Source organism: Carcharhinus amblyrhynchos, chromosome 7, assembly GCF_965287045.1.
Source record: "Carcharhinus amblyrhynchos chromosome 7, sCarAmb.v2.hapA, whole genome shotgun sequence".
Classification (NCBI taxonomy): Eukaryota; Metazoa; Chordata; class Chondrichthyes; order Carcharhiniformes; family Carcharhinidae; genus Carcharhinus; species Carcharhinus amblyrhynchos.
In genome coordinates, this window is record NC_137330.1 from 49,182,317 (window position 1) to 49,196,828 (window position 14,512).

At 39.5% G+C, this 14,512-nt stretch overlaps 1 protein-coding gene across 3 annotated transcripts in view; it reads left to right on the forward strand.

The window, feature by feature from the left end:
* Window positions 1–14,512, forward strand: part of otofa (otoferlin a) — a 335,468-nt gene that overhangs the window by 185,311 nt on the left and 135,645 nt on the right. For 2 of the 3 annotated variants that reach the window (XM_080193269.1, XM_080193268.1), the window contains exon 7: window positions 13,385–13,400. In XM_080193269.1, coding sequence (XP_080049395.1) covers window positions 13,385–13,400 — 16 coding nt within the window. Of the gene's footprint in view, window positions 1–12,407; window positions 12,423–13,384; window positions 13,401–14,512 lie in introns of all 3 variants that reach the window. The other variant, XM_080193267.1, reaches the window with a different exon arrangement.

Here is a 14,512-nt window from a genome sequence, read left to right on the forward strand (position 1 = left end):
TATAAAAGCCGCATTTGGAATATTGCTTGCAGTTCTAGTCACCACACTATCAGAAGGACGTGGAAGCTTTAGATAGAGTGCAAAGGAGGTTCACCAGGATGTTGCCTGACCTTGAGAACGTTGGCTATGTGGAGAAGTTGAATGAAATAGGATTGTAATCACTGGAAAGACATAGGCTGAGGGAAGACCTGATAGAGGTCTACAAATTTATGAGAGGCATAGACAGGTTGCATATTCAGAAGCTTTCTCCAAAGGTGGAAGTGTCAGTTACAACAGACCACAAATGCAAGGTGAGAGGGGGAAAGTTTAAGGGAGATGTACAGGGGAAGTTTTAAATGCAGAGTGGTGGGTACCAGGAATGACTGCCAGAGGATATGGTGTAAGGAAGCATATTAACAACATTTAAAAGGCACCTGGATAGGTACATGAAAAGGAAGGGAATAGAGGGATACAAACCGAGTAAGGGCAGAAGATTCTTTTTTAATTAGGGCATCATGATCAGCAATAGGCTTGGAGGGCCAAAAGGCCTGATTTTGTGCTGTACTTTTCTTTGTAGAATCATTCTTCTCTGGTTATTGAAAGGTCAATTGTCTCCAACTGAGTCAGAAGATTAACTTGCCTGGGGCTGAAAAAATATTGTGCAATGCAATTTGAAAGGCTTTAGTTGATACCTGACCAATACTCTGAATAACCAAGAATAACCTAACGTCCCTAGTGATTAATCGCTTCAGAATTATTTTTTCATACAATGTTGAACAAAATGGGTGGGTTTCTGCTCTCACTCGCCCCAAATCCAGAAAATCCCACCTGAGCTCAACAGACCTTACCATGGTCTGCCCCTCGCCCACTTCGTTTCCTGCAGCCGGCAGGATGGTAAAACTCACTCCAGCATCTTTGACATTTGTAAACACTGTTTGGTATCAGACATTGCCACCTCAAAATTTATTATTTTGTTTTTACTTATTAGAATTCATAATCATTTGTTCAGTAAAAGAAAATTGATCCCAAATCAAGTATTGTTCGTATCAGTTGTCTAAAATTTTTTAGTTATGTTTAAAATCAATGGGCTGAATTTTCCAGCCCTTCCCCTTGGTGGGATTTCCCAGTCCCACTGATGGCAACCCTCTGCGGCGGGTTACCCCATAATAAGGGACCTTCAGTGAGATTTGGTTGCAAGTTTCTGAGGTGCTTTTAGTGAGTGCAATCTCTAGCATGGAGCTGATTATCGTACTGAAATTGCTAATTCAATATGATTAGCAGATCCTGGGCAGTACTCTCTGGGCCCACTAACATCTCCCCAAACCCCCTGCCAGGAGAGGTTCCCACCAGCGAGGTTCACAAGTGCTTCCCACTAATGGAACAGGCATCCTCATCCCACTGGTGAGGACAGGGGCCATTGAGACCCATTAGAGGCCAAGCGGTAGTGCTCTGTGGGCAGTACCAGCACTATGCTGCTAGCCTCTTGGGTAGAATGAGACTCCCCAACCCACCCACCGCCCCCCCGCCCCCCACCCCCCACCCCCATTTTTCAGTGTGAATCACTCTGGCACTCTGCACTGCAAAGTGTGGGAGATTCATTCAGGTAAGGACACCCAAAAAAAAGGTGGATTTTCTCCCATTTTCCTTGGGAGAATCTCAGCCTATATCAGATACCAATTTTTATGGTCTTGCCTACACAACTCCCTGAGGCTGTTCACCCTCTCCTGACAGCCTTTAGGGAGTTGCCGTGACTGAATTTAAATCCCCTGCCAGGTTCCCATTTGAGCCGAATTCCACTCCCACCTCTACCGGCAGCGCTACGCCAATGTTTCGTCAAGTTTCAAACAGGCAGCATCCGAATTGACCAATCAGCATAAAATCATGCATAGGTTCCAATTGTAGCTAGAAGCAGAGAGGCAGCTACTTCTGCTCCTACTGATTGTGCACTCTCAAAGTGTGCAAAATTCAGGCCTATGTTACTCCTTGACATAGAATTTAAGAAACAATTAATAATTTAGCAATTTGGCATTCTGTTGGAGAAAATCATGGCAGTGTAGCAGAGGATCTTTCACCTAAGGGGAGAGTCTCTTTTAAAAATGAAAGGGTTGTTAATAGTTGGATGTAATGGTAATATAATTATAGTGGCAGAATTATGCCAGTCTGTGTTGGTTTAATTGATATATTTTAAACAAGTTGGCATGGGACCAGTAACTTCTCCAAACCAGCTCCACAAATCGTTATATCTGAACTCTCTGCTTAAACTAAAATGCTGTAAAAAGCATTGTAAACTTCATAGGCGATGCATAAATGATTTGCAGCTGTCTGCTCTGATGGTGAGATATTTTAATGACCCAGACATCACAAGTTCAAGACATGAAGTACACTGAATATCAATCATCTTCACTCGATGAAGGGCACAAAACTATAAATGATTTCATGTAATCAGAATCTTGATAAAGATTGTAAAGGAATCACAGTATAGCCTCAAATCTGGCATTTTCAGACTGACAGCTAAGGAGAAAGCAGCTGTCATTCTATTGTGAGGAAGGAGAAAACTGACACTGTTCATCTTGCAGAACAAAAATTCCTCCTGTTAGATAATCACAGAGCTTTATGAACATCAGTCAAATGAGCATCAAAATGAATTTCTTGAGTGTCAATTCGTACTGAAAATGGAAAGCTTCCATAAAACCTTGATCCACCAAGATCCAAGCTGTTGTTGTCAGCATTCAGTACACCAGCAGCTGGATGTATTCTCTCTTATCCCAATTCAGATAGATACTTAGCTCTGGAATTTTCTTTTTTTTTAAAGCAAATAGTACCCCAAATTCCCAAATGAGAAAGGTAATTTGAACAAACTGACACCTTATTGAAGCAATGACACCATTTTGAAACGTGGACGATAGAAAGCCTCTTAAGGAGGTTCACACAGTAAAAGTAATGAGACTTGTAAATGTACTGTGATCTTATGCCTTGCCTTATTTCGTACAGATTTACCATACACTGGATTTTCTGATTACAGTTTTAGAATATGCCTTTATTCCATATATTGTAAATTATATTCTTTTTGAGGTATATGTCAGCAAGGATTCTGAAAATCCCAGGTATTTGAAAGTAGATATATTAACTTTTCCAGTAATTTGTTTAGATAACTAATTCCACAGAGCCCAGTTTACAGAGGAGGAGACTGCAATTCTCTTCTCATCTGTAATTCTCTTTCAATATGCATGCCAGATCATAGCTGGCATTAATTTAACTTTAATCATAATATGCTGAATCGATACAACTTTAATTCCTCATAACACATGTCATAGAACACTGCGGTCAGATGATTCAAGGTAGCTAGAGAAGAATGAGGGGAAGTTGTAGATTGAAAAATTCAAGCGGAGACTTCCTCTCTTATACAGGTTGATATCGTGAATTCTGATCCTGTTAACAAGTACAACAACACACATTTCTAAGTTGGACACAATTTATTTGACTTGTTCTCCCTTTGCAGAGCTGTGTATGGATATGAATATGTGCTGAAACATCAAATAGTTTGATAATGAAAAAACCAGAGTGAGAACTGTTCCATGCTGCCATTGAATTTATAATACTCAGGATATGCTTGTAGTACATTTTAGGGAATTAAGCTTCAATTATTACAGTAGATCCAATATTTTAATATCTTGCCTATGGAAAATAGAAAACAAAAAACAAAATAATTGTGTTTTGGTATTGAAAACATCACCAGGATTACAATATTTTTATATTGCCTTTGCATAAGCTTCTGCTCAAGATTGATATTAAAACAACTGGCTTGGTAGTGTAATAAAGGTACTATGCAGTTGCCTGCTGTTTCAGTTTTGCACTGTTATTGAAGAACTGGAAGCCCTGCTGCACTGTGCACAAACTGGAAATACGTATTAAAAAGCTATGGACATCCCAGCCTGTGAATCTTGATCCATTCACTTCAATGGGCCAAAAGCAGCGGCCAGAAAGAATGCAATTTTTTGAGATACACTCCTACCCAATGTGGGTTACAATCAAGTGAGATGAAGCAGTATGGCTCTCTTCCTTTACACCTCCTTGTTTGACCACAGCACATTTTTTGAAAAGGTTATACTTGCCAGTTCAGTGAGTGTTTAACTGTGTACACACACTCATTATAAAATGCAAAATCAGACAAGTTTTAGAATAGAATAAAAACCCTACAGTGCAGAAAGAGGCCGCTCGGACCATCAAGCCTGCACCAACTTTCTGACTGGGCATTTATTTCCATAACCCCACATATTTACCCCACTAATCCCCCTAGCCTACACATCCTGAGACACTAAGAGGCAATTTAGCATGGCCAATCCACCGAACCTGGACATCTTTGAACTGTGGGAGGAAATCGAAACATCCGGAGTAAACTCCTGCCGACACTGGGAGCATGTGCAAACTCCACACAGACAGTGACCCAAGGCTAGAATTGAACCCGGGTCCTTGGCAGTGTGAGGCAGCAGTGCTAACCACTGTGTCACTTTGCAGCCCTAACTTAAAGAAAAGGTGGTAGCTTTTGTTGTACTTAACTTGGTCTAATTGAGACAACAAAATGCGCACGCACACACACTATCAAGGGTTATGGGTTGAGGCAGGAAAATGTAAATGAATATTATCATATCAGATCATTCATGATCACATTGAATGGCAGAGAAGACTCAATGGGCCAAATGACCTACTTATACTCCTGCGTCTTATGGTCTTAATTTTCTATTTTTGAAAAGTTAAATTCATGTTTCCAGCTGATGGATTCTTTGATATAAAGCATATTTTAATGATATGACATGCAGGGACATTTTCAAAAAAATGGCTCTTATTTCTAATTAGATGAGAATCACAGAAACATTTAATTTAGCTTGAAACTAATAAAGAAAAAGGAAAGCGACATGTAAATGATATGGAGCCTTGTTGGAGTGCGTTATGTTGCCATTCAATATTGTTACATTGAACAGAAAATGCTGGCAGCAAAAATACTGTGCAATTAAGTAGGAAAATAGTAATTTGCATTGATATAGACACAATTATATCCTCAGGCTATTCCAAAATTCCTTCCAATTAGTTGTAAGTGAAATCATTATTGTTTTGTAGACAAATACAGCAAATGGGCAGCTTCCACAAATGGTAACGTGATGAACAGCCTGTTAATTTGTTTTAATGATGTGAATAGGTTAATGATGGATAGGACACCAGTAAAATTCCCTGCTCTTCAAAAAAGACTTTGTGGGATCTTTGGCATCCACCTGAAGATCAAGCAAAGCACAATCCATTTCCCTACCCCAATCTGCTTTAACACCTTATCTAAAAGGCAACACAATCCAGCAATGGACTTCAAGGGTGTGTTTTTAGCTCTTATAAGTGGGGCTTGAACCACCACTGCTCTGACTCAATAGGCAAGAGTGTCAGCATTGAAACAAGGTTAATGGAAACATCAGCAACATCTGTGAACAGAAACACCTTGAAGGCATCAATCTTATGTGGCGAACATGTGCTCCATTACGAGAAATGAATAATAGTATCAGTTCTATCTATCACAAGGAAGACATACTTGGGTATAAACAAGAAAATGTGATAAAAATTGTTTTCTATTTCTAAATTAGTAGGGCACTGAGTTTATTTGCATACAAGGAATGTAACACATTGAAGAAATTATATGTTTTAAAGGGGTATCAACTTAAGAAAAGTGTTAGAAAAGCGTTTTTTTTTATTTATGAACATGTGAATTAATGTGAATGTATTGAAATACATCTTTATTGTGTCACTTAGAAGTCATGTCATGGCTTTTAATCACCACTTTACCGAAAACATGTTTTTCAAACACTTTCAATGTAGCCATTGCCCTTTTAGTTGTCCTTGTAGAATAAGGTGCAGGTGTGCCAGGGTATACAGAACTTTTAGCTGGAGGTTGCTTTGGTGTGATTAGTTAACTCTGGCATATCTGCACTGTGTGGCTTTGTTGTAGATGATCTCTAGAGCTAGAATTTATAGCATTGCTTTCTGTAGGATATTCATATTGTTTTATATGGATGATTTGTTGGTTGCTCTGGAATTTCTTTGCTGTGTAAATTTGTCATGGTCCCCATGGACATACAATTTACAAGAATGATTTTGTGATTGCAGAAGGGAGGGTAACAAAGAGAAAAGGCCAAGCATTATACCATTCAGGTACTGCGCTGCATTTCTGAAACAGCAACAATGATTCATACAGAGCTCCATATGATATCTCTGAGCTATTTTTAAAAGAGACTGAGATGAAAATCTCCTTACATCCTACAGCTGCTTCTGTGTAATAAAAGCTACCACTATCCCATTGTCAGGATTTGTGCATTAGGACTACATTTTAAGAAATTAATCATGGAGATCATTCATCCTTGCATCCAATAAAAATGCTGTCTGATAGGCAAAACTCAAAATTAGGACTATAAATTCAGCAAATCAATCCTATATGTTGCAGTCATGATTTAACTTAATAGTTTTGGCATTGTGCCACTTGACCTGTCTTTGCTGCAGTTGTAGTAAAGATTGAAGTGAAAAATGAATTTCTATTAATTTATTCACTTTATTGATGAACTGCAGACTGCAGTATAAAGAATTGGAAAATGTTCTGACATTCACACTAGATGTGGCTTACTAATAAATAACTTCATAATTGAAATCCCAACCAAAGACAGGAAGTTATTTATCTACATAGGGCTGCTTTAACATCACCCACCCTTCAGGAAACTTGACACGACTGGATGCATTGCTGATTTTACGTACGGCTCAATTTTGCTCCCCGTGTATTTTTCATCTGATAAATTAGACTAAAATTTACCCCCCAAAGTTTTGGCAAAAAGCAATTTTCATTTCTAAATGCTCTGAGCCAAAAGCGCCATTGGAAATTATTCCTGAAGTCCAATTAGTTCCAGTAAGAATTGAGTATTGGATTATTAGCTTAGCTAATGATTTCTACCAATGTTGGAACTAAAATAGGCTATTGAGAATTCTAGAACAACTTTAGCATTTAACGGGAAATTATAAATAAAGAAGTCTTAAGAAATATCACAGAGCAATGACAAATATCCCCATTAGTTAGTATTTCAGTAAACTGCATCAATAAAGCATTACTATAATCTTCACTGCTTGGAAGAGATTATTTAGATTCACTGAAACATTTCATTTGGTGCTAGAGGTACTTTGAAAATAGCATCTATCCATTCAAATTATTTCGCTAGGCAACAGAATAAAATAGCCTAAAAGATTATAGACCAAACTAAAATATTGTAGATACATTGCATGATAGTCCTTCCTACAACAGACATACCACAGAGTTTTATGAGTAAATCGTGAATGAGATTGAATCAAAATGCCCCCTCCCATTAATACTTTCAAGTGAAAATGGGTGAGCCCCAAGATAGTATGCCACAAAGAAGTAGAATGTGACTCCAAGCCCTAATTTCTAAATGGCCATTGAAAAGCAGAAAACTGCAGATGTGGGAAATCTGAAATAAGAACAGAAATTTCTGGAAATATTCAGCAGGTCCAGCTGAGAGAGAGAAACCGAGTTAATGAATGGAATCTTGTTGAAGTGTTTTTTTTTGTTGGGGGGCGGGGGGAGGGTGGCTCACTGCTGCCTCTTTTTAAGGCCTAGCAAGCCACAAGTCAATCAGGCAGTGGGAAGGTCAGCAGCAAGTCATCCCCTGGAATCAAAACACATGAGCAAATGTATGGCTTAAGTGGTCATGCAGTGTTGCACAGTCACAGGCCCACCTGCAGCTGGGTTAATACCAGTGGTAGCTGGATGAGGCCCTTTAATGGTCTGTAATTGGCCATCTGTAAAGCGTCTCAATTAATGTTGGGATGAGGAGGCCAACCATGGGTCTTCCTGGCCAGAACCTAATTGTGGTGGAGCCAGGAAGACAGCAGTGATACAGTATCCCACTTTTCCACTAAATTATATGCCCATCCTTCTCCCAAATTCACCACCAGCCAGAGTGGAAGATTGATTCCACCAAGTGTTTCAGGCTGGTGGCCTTTCATTAAAACTAATCATAACCAACCTGAAACGTTAAGTCTGTTTTTCTTTCCGTGGATGCTGCTTTCTGTTTTTAAGCCAACTACTCCATATTTGCAAAGGAGGTAAGAGAATCACAAAAAATGTGCAGATAGCTTTGGTGCATCTTCTATTGATTGGTTCACAAGCTTCCTTGGAAATCAATCATTCACTTTATCAGATGACCGTGATATATGGTGCAAGAAGTCCAAGAAACTAGGCAGAGAATAAGAAACCTTAAAATGAAGGGTCCTTAATGAATAAGTAATTTGAATGATACCTCCTAAATGATAGAAATGTGACGCCAGCAGTACATTCAAAAGGAACAGAAATTATAAAAAGTGAACAAACAAAGACTGGTAGACTAGTATTAATAATCATTTAAAACCTGTTGGTTTATTTTAGTATTGGTAAATAAACTTACTTACAAAAAGCAATGTAAAAAAACAAAGTTATTTTGTTCGTGTACCATGATGGTGAATTTTTCCCATCTCCTATAGTTCACATATTTATGATGTTACATCACGTACACAGAAAATAAATCTTATTCATGTGTTAAAATTAAGGTATATGGTCTTTAAATGGCATAATTGTCATTTATTTTTGTTGAGGATCTGTATTTAATAGCTTGGTTTTTATTTGTTTCAGTGTTTTGGTTTATGTTGTGGGTTTTTTGAATTACTTTTTTGCACCTATTCTTTCATAAATAAATCACACATAAAGATTGAAATTCAAATGCTTATTTACTAACCTTTACCCAATAATCAGTAAAACACTAAGATGAAAGCAAATTTTGCAGATGCTGGAATCTGAAACAAAAGCAGAAGATGCTGAAAAATCTCAGCAGGTCTGACAGCATTTTCTGTTTTTGAATCAGTAAAAGTTCCTGTGTCAATGGTTTTAACTTTCTGGGTGGTCCCTGAAAACTGTTTCTGGAATTAAATTAGACCTCAACTGTCTCCAAATGATAAAATGATTGAAGTACAAAAAAGTATTTTATTTTAGATCTGTTTTTTTTTACTGCCACTGAAGTTATTGGGTGTTAACAATAATGGTGGCAAGTGTGAACCTGCATTAGAAGTTTATTGATTGAAAATGTAGTATCTGACTTTTGCTAAGTTCTAGCCATTAAATAGTTAATGAAAACCAATCATTGTGGTAAGTGTGGAGGTCTTGTTAACTTTGCAGTGCAGGCACTGAAATCAGAGAGTACAACAAAAAATCAAAGTGCAAATCAGCTTTTGTTTTCTTTATGCCTGACTTTGTTGTTATAGCAGTATATTGTTCAAAACTTATCCTCAGAATGTTCAGATCAGGGGGTGGAAGCATTGAATAGGATTAAGCAATATAGACAAGATGTCCCCAGGCTTTATTGGAAATGAGTTAACTAATCCCAGGCAGGACAGTAGTACTTCTGCTCTAGGGGGAAAAAAATCTATCAGGCTTTTGCTTGTGCCAAAATGTTATTCAGTGATGCCAACAAGAAAGGCACATTCAAATATTAAGTGAGAACAGGTCTAACAGTTGAATAACCATTCACGTTCAACTATCTCCATTTAGAAACAGTGAGTGCTTGGATGCTATGAAAAAAAGCACAAGAAACCAAAATGATGCTGAGCAAGAAAAATAGATTTTAATAAATTGAATGTTGACAACATCATGACATTTTGATGCACTCTTCATCATTGACTTATTGTCAATACAAATTTATTTGGTATTAGTGTCTTATAGATATACAAATGGTCATAATTATGTTTCTACAGTATTGCCACCGGCACCAGCAGATTTCAGTTCATTGTTAAGGCCAAGAGTGCAAATAGATCTGAGGTAGTTCACTCTTCTCAGCTTTTTAACAGCTACCGTTGCCAAAAGAAAAGCTATCTTGATGTCCTTGAGAATTCTTCAAAACAAGGCCTTGTTTAACAGTTTCATTTTGGCTATACAACTAATTGCAGATAGGGGTACATCATCTAATAACTATTATGTCACCCAACCAATGATCTCAATTATATGAAAATGAAAGTAAAGTTAGCACAGTAACAACATTGTAAAATAATGTTCATGGCCAGCTGACATAATTGGCATGATCCTATTTCACCTGATGTTACCAACATGAGACCCAAGGACAAATGTACTGGAAAGTGATCCTGGTGACATCACTAATCTGCACTAACCTTGATGTAGAATATGAAACCAGTTCTTCAGCATTGAATATCACGTGAAAATCCCATTAGTGATATTGCTGTTTTTTTTAAAGCGCATTTATACAGCATTCATCATGTCTTCAGGATGTCCAACAGTATTTTCCAACCAGTAAATTACTTTGGAATTGCTAAGCAAATTATTTGAACACAAATAGGTTCCACAAGAAGCTTGAGGGAAAAGTAATGGCAAGGACACCCACACAGAAATATGGGGCATCCATTATGTCCAAAAGGCAGCACCACGCACACCCATTCAGTTGAGATGTGAATCCAGGATGGTTTGTTGTCTCCCTGGTGCCAGGGCCAAGGATTATTTATTTCATGAGATGTGGGCATCGCTGGCTAGACCAGCACTTATTGCTCACCTCTAACTACCCTTGTGAAAGGAGTGGTGAGCTGCCTTCTTGAAGCACTGTGGTCCCTGTGGTGCAGGTACACCCAAAGTGCAGTTCGGGAAGATATTCCAGGGTTTTGACTCAGCGACAGTGAAGAAACAATGATATATTTCCAAGTCAGGATGCTGAGTAGCTTTGAAGGCAACTTCCAGGTAATGGTGTTCCCAGGTATCTGCTGCCCTTGTTCTTTTAGATGTAGAGATTGTGGGTTTGGAAGGTGCTGTCCAAGGAGCTTAGTGAATCTCTGCAGTGCATCTTGTAGATGGTACACACTGCTGCCACTGTGCATCGGTGGTGTAGGGAGTGACTGTGATGGGGTGCCAATCAAATGGGTTGCTTTGTCCTGAATGGTTTCAAACTTTTCGAATGTAGTTGGAGCTGCACTCATCCAGACAATTGGCACACATCTAACTTGTTCATTATAGATAATGGGCAGGATTTGTAGGGTCAAGAGGTGAGTTACTCACCACAGGATTCCTAGCCTCTGGCCTGCTCTTGTAGATACCTTTACTTATGTGGATAGTCCAGTTAAGTTTCTAGTCAATAGTAACCCCCAGGATATGATAGTGGGACATTTAATGGTAGTAATGCTATTGAATGTCAAGAGAAGATGGTTAGATCCTCTCATGTTGGAGATAGTAATTGTCTGGCATTTGTGGTGCTAGTGTAACTGGCCACTTGTCAGCCCAACCCTGGATATCATACAGGTCTTACTGCATTTGAACGTGGATTGCTTCAGTACCGGAAGAGTTGCGAATGGTGCTGAACATTTTGGGGTCATCAGCAAACACCCTCACTTCTGACCATATGGTGGAAGGAAGATCATAGATGAAGCAGCTGGAGAAGATTGAATCTAGGACACTACCCTAAGGAACTCCTGCAGTGATGTCCTGGAATTGAGATGATTGACCTTCAATCACAACAACCATCTTCCTTTGTGCTATGTGACTACAACCAGGAGTTTTCCTTCTGATTCCCATTGACTCAAGTTTTGCTCGAGTTCCTTCATGCTACAGTTGGTTAAGTGCTGCCCTTGATGCCACAAGCAGTCACTCTAAGTTCACCTATTGAGTTCAGCTCTTTTGTCCATATTTGAACCAAGGTTGTACAATAGAACATAAGAAATAGGAGCAGGAGTAGGCCATCTAGCCTCTCAAGCATGCCCCGCCACTCAATAAGATCATGGCTGATCCGCTATTCAGTAAGATCATAGCTGATCTGATAGTGGTTCAGTTCCACTTACCCGCCTGCTCCCCATAACCCCTAATTCCCTTATTGATCAGAAATCTATTTACCTGTGACTTAAACACATTTAACGAGATAGTCTCCACTGCTTCAATGGGCAGAGAATTCCAAAGATTCACTACCATCTGGGAGAAGCAGTTCCTCCTCAACTCTGTTCTAAACTGACCCCCCCTTATTTTGACACTGTGCCCTCTAGTTCTTGACTCCTTTCTAAGTGGAAATAAACTCTCTGCTTCTACCCTGTCTAGTCCTTTCATTACCTTGTATGTCTCTATAAGATCCCCCCTCAGCCTTCTAAACTCCAACAAGTGCAGGCCCAATCTACTCAATCTCTCCTCATAAGCTAACCCCCTCATCTCCGGTATCAACCTGGTGAACCTGCTCTGTACTCCCTCCAAGGCCAATATATCCTTTCGCAAATAAGGGGGCCAAAATTGCACACAGTACTCCAGTTGCGGCCTCACCAGTACCTTGTACAGTTGCAGCAAGACCTCCCTACTTTTATATTCTATCCCCCTCGTGATAAAGGCCAACATTCCATTCGCCTTCTTGATCACCTGCTGCACCTGCAGACTGGGTTTTTGTGATTCATGCACAAGGACCCCCAGGTCCCTCTGCACAGTGGCATGTTGTAATTTTTCACTATTTAAATAATAGTCCATTTTACTATTATTCCTTCCAAAGTGGATAACCTCACACTTGCCAATGTTATACACCACCTGCCAGATCCTTGCCCACTCACTTAGCCTGTCCAAATCTCTCTGCAGACTTTCCACATCCTCCACACAGTCTGCTTTCCCATTCATCTCTGTGTCATCCGTAAACTTTGTTGCCCTACACTCGGTCCCCTCCAGATCATCTATGTAAATGGTAAACAGTTGAGGCCCCAGCACCGACCCCTGCAGCACGCCACTAGTCACCAACTGCCAACTAGAAAAGCACCCATTTATTCCAACTCTCTGCTTCCTGTTTAATAGCCAATCTTCAATCTACACTAACACTTTACCCCCAATTCCGTGTACCTTAATCTTATGCAGCAACGTTTTGTGAGGCACCTTATCAAACGCCTTCTGGAAATCTAAAAACACCACGTCCACCAGTTTCTCTCTGTCAACCGCACTCATTACATCTTCATAAAAATCCAGTAAATTCGTCAAACATGACTTTCCCTTCATGAATCCATTCTTTTCCAGGTGTCCTGCTATTTCTTCCTTAATGATAGATTCCAGCATTTTTCCAATTATGGATGTTAAGCTAACCGGCCTGTAGTTACCCGCCTTTTGTCTACCTCCTTTTTTAAACAGTGGAGTCACATTAGCTGTTTTCCAATCAGCTGGCACCTCCCCAGAGTCCAGCAAACTTTGATAAATTACAACTAACGCATCTGCTATTACGTCTGCCGTTTCTTTTAGCACCCTGGGATGCATTCCATCTGGACCTGGGGACTCGTCTACCTTTAGTCCCATTAGCCTACCAAGCATTACCTCTTTAGTAATCGTTTTAAGGTCCTCACCCCCTACAGTCCCATGACAGTACATTATCGGTACACTATTTGTGTCCTCTACCGTGAAGACCGGCACAAAAAACTTGTTTAAGGCCTCAGCCATTTCCTTGTTTCCCATTACTAAATCCCCCTTCTCATCTTCTAAGGGTCCAACATTTACTTTAGCCTCTCTTTTCCTTTTTATATATTTGTAAAAACTTTTACTATCAGTTTTTATATTTTGTACTAGTTTAGCTTCATAATCTATCTTTCCTTTGTTTATCACTTTATTAGTAGTTCTTAGATTTTAAAGCTTTCCCAATCTTCTAATTCCCCACTAATTTTGGCCACTCTGTACGCATTGGTTTTTAATTTAATACTCTCCTTTATTTCTTTAGTTATCTACGGCTGGTTATCCCTTTTCTTACATTCCTTCTTTTTTACCGGAATATATTTTTGCCGAGTACTGAGAAAAATCTCCTTAAAAATCCTCCACTGTTCCTCAGCCGTCCTACCAACCAGTCTGCACTCCCAGTCTACATTAGTCAATTCCACCCTCATCCTATCGTACTCCCCTTTGTTCAAACAGAGGACACTAGTTTGGGATCCTACTTTCTCACCCTCCATCTGTATTAGAAATTCAACCATATTGTGATCACTCATTTCAAGAGAATCCCTCACAAGAAGATCATTGATTTTACCTGTCTCATTACACATGACCAGATCCAAGTAGCTCGCTCCCTTATAGGTTCTGTAACATACTGTTCGAGGAAACTATCCTGACAGCATTCTAGGAACTCTTCATCAAGTCCACCGCATCCGACTTGAGTTGACCAATCAATATGCAAGTTAAAAGCCCCCATGATTATTGCTGTTCTGTTTTTACACGCATCTGTTATTTGCTTGTTTATAGCCTGCCCCATCTCGAAGTTATTATTTGGCGGCCTATAGACCATGCCCACCAGTGACTTTCTCCCCTTACTATTCCTTATCTCCACCCACATTGATTCCACATTTTGCTCCTTAGAATCTATATCATCTCCCACTACCGTCCTGATGTTGTCCTTAATTAACAGAGCTATCCCCCCTCCTTTTCCTTCCTCAATGTAATAACCTCAGCAGCTTGGGGGATGATGCGGGAGGGAGGGTT